This window comes from Suricata suricatta, chromosome 4 (assembly GCF_006229205.1).
Source record: "Suricata suricatta isolate VVHF042 chromosome 4, meerkat_22Aug2017_6uvM2_HiC, whole genome shotgun sequence".
NCBI lineage: Eukaryota > Metazoa > Chordata > Mammalia > Carnivora > Herpestidae > Suricata > Suricata suricatta.
In genome coordinates, this window is record NC_043703.1 from 11640960 (window position 1) to 11655912 (window position 14953).

General features: G+C 44.8%; 1 protein-coding gene across 13 annotated transcripts in view; it reads left to right on the plus strand.

The window, feature by feature from the left end:
• The window catches only part of DOCK9 (dedicator of cytokinesis 9), a 283577-nt gene that overhangs the window by 123604 nt on the left and 145020 nt on the right, over nt 1-14953 (plus strand). For all 13 annotated transcript variants that reach the window (XM_029936495.1, XM_029936502.1, XM_029936506.1 and 10 more), the window contains one exon: nt 2660-2776. In XM_029936495.1, the coding sequence (XP_029792355.1) occupies nt 2660-2776 (117 nt within the window). The remainder of the gene's footprint in view (nt 1-2659; nt 2777-14953) is intronic.

Consider the following 14953-nt stretch of genomic DNA (forward strand, 5'->3'; position numbering starts at 1 on the left):
AGAGAGAGTGCATGAGCAGGACAGAGTAGGGACAGAGGATCCCAGGTGGGCTCTGAGCTGACAGCAGCAAGTCCGACATGGGGCTCGAACTCACAAACCTTGAAATCATGACCTGAGCCAAAGTCAAGAGTCGGGTGCTTAACCTATTGAGCTATCCAGGTGTCCCGAGGATCTTTGAGTTTTATTTGGAATATAGTCTTGGTTCTTAAGGAAAATGTTACTAATCGTGACACCTATCCATTCTGCCAAAAAGCACTTAAAAACTGATTGCTTTGCACAGTGTAACAAACTAAAATAAAGGAGCACATTATTTAAATTGAATTAAAAATATTTCAGATGGGGCGCCTGTGTGGCTCAGTAGGTTAAGTGTCTGACTCTTGATTTTGGCTCAAGTCATGATCTCATGGTTCATCAGAGTGAGCCCTATGTTGGGCTCTGCACTGAGAGTTTGGAGCCTGCTTGGGACTCTCTCTCTCCCTCTCTCTTTCTGCCCCTCCCCTGCTCACCTGTGCACACTTTTAAATGTTTAAGCAAACATTAAAAAAAATATTTTGCAGAGTATGTTTATTATTTTCTGTGGCAGTTCTTTCTTTAAAAGTACTTTGTGTTATTCTCTCTTTTTTCGAACCATTTTTTGAATGTAGAAACAGTTTAACATTATGAATATCCTATAAGAAGAAATTATCCACACTTCCATTATGATAGCTTTAATTTTTGTGGTTTTTTTGGTCTCTGCCAATAAATGTATATTTTGCTTAATTATAAAAACGGTGCCCTTGTTTGGTCATTGCATTTTTTCTTAGCATGTAAGAACATCTTTGTAGCGTTCACTTAAGTCAAGTAATTGAGGTTGAATATGAACATTTATATGTATGTTAGGTGGAACAAGCTGACCGCCTCTTTAAACAATTCTAGAATCTCAGTGGCTTAACACAGTGGGTGCTTCAGTTCTTGCTCACAGGGTATTTCAGCACCTATGTTAAGCAGGCAGCCTTCTGTTGGGTGATTCAGGATCCAGATTCCTTCTGTCCTGTCCTCAGGCCTCCTGCGTCCTGTGCGGGACCGGACCGGTGGATTCTGATGGCAGAGGGGAGACGGGAGGGAGGGCGGTCTCAGTCACTTAAAGCGGCCGTGACAGAATATAATGGAGTGAGTGGCTTAAACAGTAGATTTATTTCTCACAGGTCTAGAGGCTGGGAAGTCTACAGTCAAGGCACAAGCCTGCTACAAGCAGACTTGGTGTCTGGAGAGAGCCCACTTCTTGGTTCATAGACCACCTCCCCTCACTGTGTCCTCACATGACAGAGGGGAGCTCTCTGGGGTCTCTTAGAAGATTTTTAATCGAAATTCATGAGGCCTCTACCATCATGACTTAATTGCCTCCTAAAGATCCCACTTCCTACAGCCATCACCATTGGGGATTAGGTTTCAACATATGAATTTTGGAAGGACACAACGGTCTCCAACAGAGAGCTTTTCTGGTCTAGGCTTGGCAGTGGCCACACCCTTCCCCCTCACGTGCCATTGGCCAGAGGACACATGGGGAGGCCTGGAAATGTAGTCCACCTGTACCTAGAAGGAAGGGAGACCGATTTGGGGGAACATGTAGCAGCCTCAGTCACAATTTCCAATGTGATGCCACATCCAAGATGTCCTTAATACATTTCCTATATATTTATTGTCATTTAAATCTATATACCATGTGTTGAGATATGGAGTCAAATGATTTTTATTAATAGTTAAAAAAATAATGTTGAAGGAACTGTTGATACAATGGACTTCATTACTTCTGAGAACATTGTGTTGTGTGTGCGTGTGCATGCGCGTGTGTGCGCGTGTGCATGCCTGCTTTATCACTTGGCAGACCGTGAGGTAGTTGAATATGTATCTTTATCCTGGATCTACCCAGTAGTAGTGCCTTCCTTTCACGTGGGAGGTGATCAGTAAATGCCATGGCAACGATTGGCAGTAGAGGAGATTTTTACTGAAGAGGCTAACTTTGGAAGTGGTCAGAAAAGGCATGTTCTCTCATTTCTTTGCCCTCTTTCTTCTGCTCAGGGCGTGGTACAGATGCTCATCCCCTACCCGCTGAGGTGGTGCCCACAAGCCCTGGTTTAAGTGATTCGGTCCTCCCGCCCCCATTTGCCTGGTTTGGGTCCAGCTCACGCTTTTATGTTTAGGTACAAATATTTTAGGAGACAGGGTATTTTGATCCTCTGAGAAGAGTTCCATAGAGCCTTATGTGAAGTAGTGAGCCCTGTGGATGCTTTAAGCCCCGGCCAAGAAGGATGTCACTATGGACATCCAGCCTTCACCACAGACCATGGCTGGGCCCCTAAGCAGGGCAGTTCTGGCGGAGTCTAGGCTTGGAACGTGACTGACCTATGCAGGGGTGACCCAAGACACGGCTGGAAGTCCTACCAGACTTCATAGCCTTCTCTGTGCTTTAGTAACTAAATAAGCATGACTGTAGCTACAAAACCAGGAAGTGTCTTCTCTTCCTTTGAAAATGACTTTTATCTCGTTCCCAATTCTTCCTTGTAGCAAAATGAACGTTGAAGCAGAGTGGAAATCATAAACTGTACAAAAAGTTCTTTAATTTCAAGAAATTGCATTTATGGATAAGAATGTGTCAGTCGCTTATGTTTTCACCTTCCAGGCAAAGCCGAAGCTGATCGAACCGCTCGACTATGAAAATGTCATCGTCCAGAAGAAGACACAGATCCTGAACGACGGCTTGAGGGAGATGCTGCTCTTCCCTTACGACGACTTCCAGGTAGGAACCTCCTACGGGGCTGTGTGCTCCGTCTTCACAAGCAGCTCTGTATCATCTGCTGATTGTTTGCTCAGTTAGTTTAGGATTTGTAAAAGATGAAGATATTATTTAAGACGGAAAAGTTATGTCATTCTATTTTTCCAGGCATTCCTTTATGGGTTGATTTTTTTTTAAATGGTATTATTTTTGCATACATATACACAGATATGAATATGTATTATATATATTTACATATGCATACAGCAAATGTAAAAAACAAATATATATGTGTGTGTGAGATTGTGTGTTATGTTTTGCATACAAGTGCTTTACTCTGGGCTGATTTAATGGGCACAAATGCCTCCTGTGTCTTAGGAGCTTTGAAGAGAGATTTAAGGTTTTTGCCAAGTGCCTAAGCCCTTAAGGAGGGGATTTGCTGGGGGGCCATGGAGGATTTTGTCATGTGTCTTTTTATTTATTTATTTAAAAAATTTCTTTAATTTTTTAATTTATTTCTGAAGGAGAGAGAGACAGAGCATGAGGGCGGGAGGGGCCACAAGAGAGGGAGACACAGAATCCAAAACGGGCTCCAGGCTCTGAGCTGTCCGCACCGAGCCTGACGTGGGGCTTGAACTCATGAACCATCAGATCATGACCTGAGCCAAAATCGTACGCTTAACCGACTGAGCCACCTAGGCGCCCCTGTCACGTGTCCTTTCAGAATGGCACTTTGGGAAACGGCCGTGAGAGTGCCCTGAACTGTGTGCGGGCACCCAGAGAAGGCCTGGGGGTGGCTGGGAAGGTCCTGCCGTCTACCTCTGAAGCGGCACAGTTCTTGGATCCCAGCAGCTGTCAGCAGAGTCCCTGGCATGGCACCTTCTGTGAGCTGCTCTCTGGATTGTTGCTTGAAGGACCCACAGGAGCTTTGAGGACAGTGAGGAGCGAGAAGAGGACCCCAATGGTGTTAGATGCCTGGCAACTTGGAGTCACCTCAGTCTGTTTGGAGGTTCTGGTGACTTCCCTTGCTCTCCTGGGACCTCATCCTGGTATTTCCTCCTTTTCTACCTTGATGCTTCTCTACCCAGTGCTGTTACCACCCCAGCCCTGTCTTCTGTGACTTGAACTGCCTTGTTTATTTTAAAGTTTCATTGATTCTTTGTTGTTTAATTTAAAAAGTACTATGTGCTTGTAAAACAAAACAGAATAGGCACTGTTGAAATACTGAAGATTAAAAGCCCCCCCCACCACTTCCTCTCTGACCCCGTTCCCCAGAGCTTACCCACCACACATGGTTCTGTGCCTCCTGCGTTGTCTTTAGAAACTTCCATGTGAATAACCGTTGTTAAATTATATTCCTTGACGTTTTTTGTTTCACCAAATTTGAGAGACTCCAGTTTATAAGAAAGGTGGGAATTCTTACAAATGTTCACTTTTATCTTAACTTGCTAAAGATACATGTGAAGAAAATGATTATACTTTGATTCCTTCCTGAAAAACCAGGAAGGCCATGGAAGTGGCATTGACCGTTAGTGTGATGCTGCTGCCGGAGTGTCCTCCAGTGATAAATGGTTTCAGATCATGTCTAAAAATACGGTGCTTTGAAAACCTCCTTGCACGAGTAGACTGTTCAGACGGCAGAAATAAATGGAAACCTCAGAGTGATGTCTTTCGCTTCTGATCTTGGCAATAAATTTATTCGCATGAGAAGTTAAGTCAGATGATTACAAACTATACTTCATGTTGACATATTTTTCCTGTAGAGTGCTCTGAGGAAGCTAAAGGTTATCTCAAGTTTCTCTGAGCGTGAAGTATGTATTCTTTGTCATGTGAGTAATAAAGGTTATTCCGAGTGTTTGCAACCTAGAAGCAAAGTTGTATTTGCTGCCTGAGATAAAATTATTTAAGAAGCAAGCAAACCAAAGAAATAAGATGCAGTTAATTTATCTTAATACAGAGAACAAACTGAGGGTTGCTGGAGGGGAGTTGAGTGGGGGGATGGGTAGATGGGCATGAAGAAGGGCACTTGTGATGAGCCTTGGGTGTTGTATGTAATCACTAAATTCTACTCCTAAAACCAACATTATCCTATATGTTAGCTGACTTGGATTTAAATAAAATAAAATATACAGTTAATTTAGTATCATCTTTTATCTCAGCGACAAAGAATTTGTACACTCAAGCAGTTGTGGAATCAGATGATTGAAACTTTGAGGAAAACTCCTTTGTCCCTTTGCCTGTTAACTATTTCTCTGGAGATACCAGGGATAAATATTCTAGAAAAAGCAAAGCACTCACTGACATTTTACTGGCCAAGATTGAATAAGCAAGTGTTATTTTCTGTTTGGGGAAAGTTTTTTCCAAAGATTAAGGAGCTTCAGTTTCAGCTTTCATCCCTATCCCTGTAATTATGATGGGCTCCATTTAAATTTGGATATTATTTATTATCCTGGAGGTTCCTATATTCTATTTAGGTAAGACCATTTATATGTGCTTTCTAGCTCGATTATCTTGGTGATTTTAATAACTGTCTACTTAGCTGACTGAGCACAATGTGTTAGGATGTCACAGATGCCCTCTGTCTGTCCCTCTATTTTTAGGTAGAATAGAATAATACAAGGAATTATCCTTGTGTTATTAGAGGCAGAGAGAACAATTAGATCAGGAGAAAGGATTTCATATGGAAAAAAGATAGCATGGCCATGCTTGCCAGTTAAACAATATTAGTTAACTATTAAAATAAGTTGGTGCAAAATGATAATTTGCTAAAATACAAGTATGGATAGTGGTGACACATTCATATAGTTCTAGAGCAGGACATGTGTTGATATTGGTCAGCTTCTAAGTATACCTGTGTTCTCTGAAAATGAGTCTTATGTAGAGAAGATCTATCTATCTATATATATATTACTTTTTTGTTGTTGATTTTATTGTTGTTGTTGTTAAATATACTTACTGAAGGGTGGAAGGAAAGTGTTTAAAAGAAACAGACAAAATAACCTGAGAGACATGGAGTCAATGTGGATTTTAAAAAGAAAAAATGGCGGCTCCCAGCCCTCAGCGTATTTATGACATCACGTGTCACCTGCCAGGCCAGGGGCGGGAGTGTGTGGCCGTTACATCCCTCACTAGCCGGCTGCTCTTCTTTCTTTCAGAATCAGCCCTGTGCTTTAGGGTCTGTTCTGTTCCATCTCTGCCTTGACTTCATGGTTCTCCTTGCCGCCAATATCTTCTTTTCTTTTCCATCCTTCTAGAACCTTCTCACCCTTTGGAGGCCACTTCACATCCAATGTCCTCTGAAGCTGTTCAAGTCCACAGTGATTCCCCCCCGCCCATTTTCTTAATTCCTCTAATACTGTCCACACCATATACATTTATATCTAAGTCCATTGTCTTGGCTTTTCACTAACGGCTTCATTTGCCTTTTGCGTTCAAGTCACAGCCTGTGCTGTGGCCCCTTGGAGGCACAAGCGCTGGGTGTGCATCCCAGTCCTCCCAGCCGCCCTCCATCCGTCCGCACTCCGGATGTGAAGGGTGGAAGGAAAGTGTTCCACTCAGAATCAGTAAAACTGTTAGGGACATCGGTAGTTGTCTTTGGCTCATGAAGTGAATATGAACACTGTTGAGCACGTGTGGAAGGGCCACGACTAGGTGTGTAAACCTTGTTGCCAGATCAGTGTGATTTGGTTTGGTAGAAACTATTGTTCTTAAAGTTTTGTGACCTTATCAAGTTTCCTTGGTGAGAGTCTGAGGAGTTACTTTTCCTTGTGCACATTGTAGGTAAACTTGAAAAGTAGTTAGACAGAGGTGATAACCTTTATTGTTAGGATGCCTTAGATCAGGAAATGTAAGTTGACTTTTGCTGAAGAAGCGACCTGTCCCCACATAACTCAGAGTAACACCCAGGACTGCCCCTCTTCTTGTCAGATACACAGAACCCGATGTGGGTCCGGCCAGTGACTTCCAGTCACGGCTCCCCATCAGCTGGACGTCCTTTACCAGGTGACGCCGGTGGCGGGGACTTTCGTAACTGGACCTGCAGCTTGCTCGAGAGCTGCTGTGCCTGGCCTGTTACACAGCTCGCTGGGGCGTGTGCGGTTATGTGAAGTGAGGGGATGAGGATGTGCACGAAAATTAGTCTGTGGTGTGTGATGTAGACTAACAAGGGGTAGAAGTTGTGTGGAAGAATAGAAAGAGCGTATCGTATTTCACTTCCAGAGATGTATGCAGAGGAGTTGAAACCAGAGACCCAGACATCCTTGCACACCAGTGCTCATGGCAGCATGAGTCCCAACAGCCAAAGCTGGACACAACCCAAGTATCCATCCGTGGGTGCGTGGATAAACACAGTGGGGCATATCCATATAATGGGGTGTTACTCAGCCTTATAAAGGAAGGAAATTCTGGGGCACCAGGGCGGCTCAGTCAGGTAAGCATCTGACTTCGGCTCATGTCATGATCTCACCATTGGCGAATTAAACCCTGCGTCGGGCTCCGTTCTTACAGCTCAGAGCCTGGAACCTGCTTCAGATTCTCTGTCTCTGTGTCTCTCAAAAAATAAACATTAAAAAAAATTTTAAAAAGGAAAGAAATTTTGATGTGCTACACCATGGATGAATCTTGATTGTCAATAGGACAGTCAAATAGGACAAATATTGTATGAGTCCACTGACACGAGGTACTTAGAATCGTCACATTTATAGAGACAGGCAGTCACGTGAGGGTTGGCAGGGGCTGGGGGAAGGGGACTTGTGGTTTAATGGGTACAGTTTCGGGTTTGCAGGATGAAGAGTTCTGTGGTGGATGGTGGGGGCGGCTGCACACAGTGAAAATGTTCTTTTTAAAAAAATTTTTTTAATGTTTATTTTTGAAAGAGAGACAGAGACAGAAACAGAGACAGAGCGTGAGTGGGGGCGGGGCAGAGAGAGGGGGAGACCCAGCATCTGAAGCAGGTTCCAGGCTCCGAGCTGTCAGCACAGAGCCCGACGCAGGGCTCGAACCCACAGACCGTGAGACCATAGCCTGGACCGAAGTCAGACACTTAACCAACTGAGCCACCCAGGCGCCCCGAAAATTTTCTTAATGCTGTTGAACTGGACACTTAAAAATGGTTTAAATGGTAAATTTTATATGGATAATTTATCACAATTAAAAACAACAGCATGTGGTTGCAGGACTCCTGTGCTATATGGATGTGAAATGGTTGTCATCCTTACGGTTGTTGGAAGTCAGGGTGAGGAGAAGTGCCTCGGGTGCTCTTCCCGCTGATATTTCGTGGTTTAGTATCAACATCATATGCCCTCCCCAGAGACTTTAAAAGGAAATATAGAAGCACTAAGGATAGGTGATTAATAATCCATCCTAGAAATTTTCATTTTGGGAAATGTTTAGATACAGGAGAATCCTCGAGTGTTTCTCAGCATTGTATAGAAAAATGTGGTTAATCCATTTCCCTTTAAATAACATCCTGATTTTTATTTGTCCTCTGTTTCTTTTCCTTTTCTACTTACACAAGACTGATAATGATCTGCGAACCACCGGCCTGAAAAGGAAGCCAGGCCCCGTTCCTTACAAAGGGCCTGGAAGTCCCTGATCTCATTTCCTATCTGCTCCTTTGAAAAGAAAAAATTCTTTCCACAATGTTTTGTCCTCACTTTTTATTATATGCTGCCAAAAAACAAATCTCAGTACTTTGTTTTGAGCTTTTTATTGAAAAATGTTCTTTTGACAAATTCCTCGAAATTTTTGTCAGAGGGAATTCAGTGGCCGACAGTGTAACTTTCTGTGAGCATTGTGGTTTCTGGGATCTTAATTCATGTCGAGATTGAACCCACCTGAATAAAATCTGGATAAATAATATTTCTAAATTGACATTGGCCAGCCCTTCAGGAGATGGGAATTTTAATTCTAGTTCAAGTGGTGACTTTTACAGAAAACAGGGACAGGTCATACTTTCATTATCAAATATGTCTTAAAAGCTTATTTTTTGGATGGAACTGACAAGTGGAGTTGAAGAATATTATTTGTTTAGCTCATAGTTAGAAGTTTTCCTCCTTCTGCAAAGGGCTCAGCCTGGTGAGATGCTTAGGCTATAAATATAAGACAGGATTCCTGCTTTAAAATTGCTCAAAACTAGGGCGCCTGGGTGGCTCAGTCAGTTAAGCCTCTGACTTCAGCTCAGGTCAGATCTCACGTTCGTGGGTTTGAGCCCTGCGTCAGGCTCTGTGCTGACAGCTCTGATTCTGTGTCTCCCTCTCTCTCTTCCCCTCCCCGCTCATGCTCTGTCTCTCTGTCTCAAAAATAAATAAAACATTAAAAAATTTTTTTTAAATAAAATAAAATTGCTCAAAACTTAGATAATAACTGGATACATTAAAAAAAATTATGTCTTTATTTTATTTTGATAGACACAGAGAGCAAGTGGGGGAGGGGCAGAGAGAGGGAGACACAGAATGTGAAGCAGGCTCCAGGCTCTGAGCTGTCAGCACAGAGCCCGATGTGGGGCTCAAACCCACGGACTGTGAGATCATGACCTGAGTCGAAGTGGGACACTTAACCATCTGAGCCAGCCAGGTGGCCCAATAACTGGATACTTGTAATAAGAAGGAGAATGTGACCAGTATCATGAGGGAGGTGGAGTCCCATAGGAATTTATTCTAGGAGTATGAAGTTAGAGATAGTGAGATGTCCAAGTGCTAAAAGTCCTTTCAGTGGTTAGAAATGCAGAAGTGCGGCTGGAGAGAGAAGCCAGGTTATTCACTTGGTTCACCCATAGAAATGTGCATCAGTGAACCGAGGCCAAGGGCATGGGTGTACCTCTGTGGGTACTGGGTCTTGGGGGTGCCTTCACCTAGGAAGGAGGGGGATGGGAAGGAAGCAGAGGCAGAAAGTAGGGATAGAGCCGGAACACTGCAGGGTCCTGGGAGGCAGCAAGAAGTGTTTGAAGAAGCAGGCAGAAAGGGTAGACAGTCTCACGTTCCTCCTAATGAGGTGGGGAGTTAGTACCCAGGACGTGTCTCCTGCGATGACAGTCTCTGGCCAAGGCTGACGAAGTGAGTAGGTGTTAGTGTTAAATGGTAGAGAGAAGGAATCATGGTGGCTGAGAGTAATAACCAGAGGTTTTATCAGGACTGGGAAAATGAGAGAATGAGCTCGGAGGGAAGTCCAGGAAGGGGATAGACATTGAAGATGCCAGTGTTACAGGGATGTGCTTTGAAACAGGGCTCTTTGGGGGTCTTGGGTGGAATTTAGGGTCTGTGGGGGAAGACGGAGAGAGAGTTCCATCTCCCAGTGGCAAGGAGAGGATTAGCTATTGAGAAATGTAGAGGTGGGTTGGGCTGAGGGGCCAGTGTCAGGCTGGTGCAGAGTGGGTGCAGCTCCGAGGGGGAGGCAGGGCAGTCAGGAGGGCTTGGAATCCCGGGGGATGGGATGAAGAGGGGGTGACAGTAAGAGTACTGTGGTAGTAAGAGGCATCGATTAGTTCCTCCACTGCAGTAATCATGGCCACAGCCCTCATCTTTTCTCTCCTTGGCTAATACAGGTCTCCTATCAAGTCTTCCAGATCCTAACCTTGCCTTTTTCCAGTTTATCCTAAGAGAATAGCAAGAGTAGTTTTAAAAATCAGTTTAGAAGGTAGGTCAGATGATACTACTCCTGTGTTCAGAGTCCTTCTATGAAGACCTTATAATGGCCCAAAGGGCTGCCGTGGTCTTGTCTCCCCATGACCTTCCTGACTGTCTTCCCACTCTCTCTGCTGCACCACCTGGCCTCTGTGGGGGCTCCTCCTTCACTCTGGGCCGTCCCCTGCCATAGGGCCCTTTCTCAGGCTTTTGCCTCTGCCAGTGCCCTCTTTGCCCAGCTGTCTCTCACCTCCTTTTGCCAAATCGCACCTTCTTGGGACCTCAAGGACTGCCCCACTCTCTGGCCCCCTTTGGCATTCCTAGTCTTCTCTGTGCTTAATTTTTTTCCTCACCACATTATTTATCCACTTCCAACATAATTATCTATCTATGCATGTGAGCTCTGTGGGGGCAGGGATCTGAGCCTTGTGCACGGATGTTTCCCAAGCACCTAGAAACACATGACACAGAGCAGGAATTCAACACTTGAGTGGAATAAATGAGTGAGAGGGAGAGAGAGAATGAGAATATATGAATCACCAACTGAGAGTGGGCTCCTTCCACCTAAGATTTTGTTGAAAACAACCTTTTTGGGGATGGCAATGCTTGAGAACTAAGAAGAGAAAACAAATGGGAATGTGACAAGGTGGGGTCGGGGAGAGGAGTCACTGCAGGGCCCAAGTGAGGCCTCTGAGGTCCTAAAATGGCTTCCCCTGGACTCTTGGACAGATGGGAAGTCTTTAGAGGTGCAGGTTAGACTGAGAAAAGAAGGCAGTAGAGGACCTTGTGGGTGAATGTCAGAAATGCTTGGTGTGGGTAGTTAGAGGGATACAAAGTGGTGGTTGGAGAAGGGGCACTTTGGTGTTTGAGATCACCCAGGTGGGTGTTTCGTGGTCACCATGGATTATGGCATGGGTGACCTTGGATGGCTCATGGGTAACATGAATCAACATGTCACAAAGCACTAAATCATTTGATAGAAATTTGGACAGTTAAAGATTAAAAACGTTCAGGCCAACTGCTGGGGCTCTTGAACTTACATGATACACAGAGTCAAACAGAAATAAGAGGTACGAGGCACCTGGGTGGCTTAGTCAGTTAAGCATCCAACTTCGGCTCAGGTCATGATCTTGAGATTTGTGAATTCAAGCCCTGCGTCAGGCTCTGTGCAGACAGCTCCCAGCTTGGAACCTGCTTTGGATTATGTCTCCTTCTCTCTCTACCCCTCCCATGCTTGCACTCTGTCTTTCTGTCTCTCTCAAAAATAAATAAACATTAAAAAATTAATAATAAAAGAAATAAGTTATATGTCAGGGTGCCTAGGTGGCTCAGTTTGTCAAGTGTCCAATTTCAGCTCTGGGCATAATCTCACGGCTCATGGGTTCGAGCCCTGCTTTGGGCTCTGTGCTGACAGTTAAGAGCCTAGAGCCTGCTTCACATTCTGTGTGTCTCTCTCTCTGCCCCTGCCCCACTCATGCTCTGTCTCTGGCTTTCTCAAATAAATATTAAAAATATTTTTTTAAAGAAGTAAATTTAAGGTATAGGTCAAATGACTATTTTGAGTGTTTAACCTAAGCTTGAGATGGATTTGTTAGCCCCTTGCATTGCAATCTTTTTTTCTTATTGGAAATGCAACAGGAAAAGAAAATGCTTTAGGAACATTATTCCTAATTTGTTTAAAATCTTGCTCAGCTAAACGAACTTAAAGGAATATCAGTCTTGGAACTGTGCCAATTCAGTATTATATTGGGGAAGGTGAAAATCACTTGTGAAAAACAGCTTCTCTACCAGATTCTCTGTTAGCAACCACAGAGATATATTGAGGAACCATAATGAACTTTGATTTGTGCCATGCTTTCTGAATGAAGGTGACAGCCTTGTAGGATAGGACGCTGGTCTGCTGTGACCACTGCTGCTCTCAGTGAGGTTCGGCTAGTGTGACACCATGGTGGGCATTCCGGTCTTCCTCTCTGACCACAGTGTCCCTCTGGTTCCCAGGCTCTTTTACAGGCAGAGCAGCCCCATGCTCTGTCAGTGGAGGGTGCATGCTGTGCTCTGTGGCCTATGACGCTAGGAGACGTGATGGACATGCTGTCCCGTGTTGTGTTGCGGGGCGGGGACGTTCATGTGTGCTGGTGCTGGGTAACTCGGGGAACTGTGGTACCCGCTGCAAAACCATTCACGTAAAGGCTTGTCAGATTGATTCCGTGTTTGCGAAGCACGTTAGCTATTTTCCTCATTGTTCTTCAATACAGCCTGGCCAGGGAAATAGCTTTTGTTCACTGAAGCACACACCACATGACGTGATTTTTATTAGAAATACTGCACAGTGCTTAGGAAAGCTTCTGATCAAATAGGGGATTGATGTTAACTACATAAATAACCAGATGAAAGATGATACACACACGCACACACCTGCATACGTGAATCTAAGATTTGATTCTCATGTAGAGGAAAAGATGCTGGATAGTCTAGTAGTCCACTGTTATGTGCGTGTATTCCCCGCGTCAGATCACATTCCCTCCCTCCCTTCCTCAAATCGTCTTCTTTGCTTTTAAAAAATAATGTTTAGCTCACATTTTACATAGTTCAAAGAGAATGGTGAGTGTCCCAACAGTTGGTACAAGGGGGTAAGCATACACCAGACTTGTAAGCAGTTAGGGAGAGGGGAACAATATTATCTATGTGATTAATGTATTTGTCCCAGGTTATTAAATACAGCTAACAGACAAAAAGGAAGTTCTAGGCCAAGGTGATATCCTAAGACTGTGTAAGCAGATGAAGATTTATTTATACTGTACCTCTAACATTCACTGAGTATCGTTCTTTATCATATTTATCTGTAAATGTAAAACTATCTTAAGGTGGGAGATCAGGGGAGTAGAAGAGAAGGAGGCACAATATGATACAAAACCAAAAAGTCCTTAAAGAGAAGATCTAGGTTTTGGCCTCAGAATTACCAGATGCATTTATCATACTATGAAATTCAAAGTCACTGCGGTTCCTACAACCTAGAAGGCTCTGCCGTATCCATTGCTCCTCCCTTTTCTAGAAGGGCTGGCTGGCAGAGCCTGGACACTGCTGAGTGTGTGCTGCTCTGAGCGTCCAGCAGCACCCTGAGTGTGTGTGAACGTGTGTGTGAATGTACATGGTGAGCGTGCATGTGAATGTGCATGTGAATGTGTGTGCGAGTGTATGTGCTGAGCGTGTGTGCTGAACATGCATGTGAGCGTGTGTGAATGTGTGAGTGTTCGTGCTGAGTGTGCATGTGAACATGCGTGCGAGTGCATGTGGTGAACATGCATGTGAGTGCGCGTGTGAATGTGCATGTGAGTGTATGTGCAAGTGTGTATGCTGAACGTGCGTGCAAGTGTATGTGCTGAGCATGCATGCTGAACGTGCATGTGAGCGTGCATGTGAATATGCGTGTGAGCGTACATGCTGAGCATGTGTGCTGAACCTGCATGTGAACGTGCGTGCGAGTGTGTGTGCTGAGCATGCATGCAAGCGTGTGCGTGAGATCCAGAGAGGACAGAGTAAGGAAGCTCAGCGCAGTACCCTGATGCCAGACCTCCTCGACTTCTTCATCTACTTAGCATTTTATCTGCCAAGTGTTATCTCTGCTCCACTGTGTTTAATATAAGCTTCTGGGTGGCGTCCCAGAAGCTGGAGCGCGGAGGCCTGACGCCCTGACGTGACCGAGCGCCGCACAGGCAAACGCATGGAGGGCCTTGACAGGAATCCTCCTTATGCATACGTGAAGCTTTCCACCGGAGTGGTGAGCGTGAGCGAGTGTGCCTTCCTGAGAGGGAAGCTCACCGGTATCTTGGGACATGTAAGGAAGAGCCACGTTTTAACGTGAAGCGTATTCATCATGCCAGGTGTTCGCACAAAGGTACGGTCTTTTTAGCAACTCAAAGTGCATTCTAGAGAAGGACCTGCAGAGCCTCCACAGCTGGGGAACAAGAACTGGGCTTGCTCATACCTGCCTCAAGGTAGTGCTACCCAATGGAACACAAGTCAGTCAGAGGGATGGTAGGTGCTATCCAGGCAGGACCCAAGACTAAGTCATGTGACCCAAGGTTTTAGCCCCAGGTCTCTTGTTACTAATCTGGATGTTGGGGTAAGTGACAAGCCTTCTTTTTTCTTTAAAACCTTTTTTAGTTTGTTAATTTTGACAGAGAGCATGCAGGGAGGGACAGAGAGAATTACAAGCAGGCTCTGCAGTGTCAGCTCAGAGCCTGACATGGAGCTTGAACCCACAAGCCACGAGATCATGACATGAGCCAAAACCAAGAGTCGGATGCTTAACCGCCTGGGCCACGCACACGCCCCCATGATAAGCCTTCTTAACACTCACTTTTCTTAATCTGTTGTTCAGAAATAACATTTGCCCTAAAATTTGGGTTCTCCAAGATATACAACAGTCCAAAGAGACGCCACCATTCGGGAAAGCTCTTTGCACACCTGGCTGGGAGGTTGGCAGGGAGGGAGGTGAGAGCCTAGGAAGCGGTCTCCTTCCTGTTTATGTCACATCCATTCAGTTTTGAGGCTGGTCCTGGGCTGATGTTAGGCAGGCAGA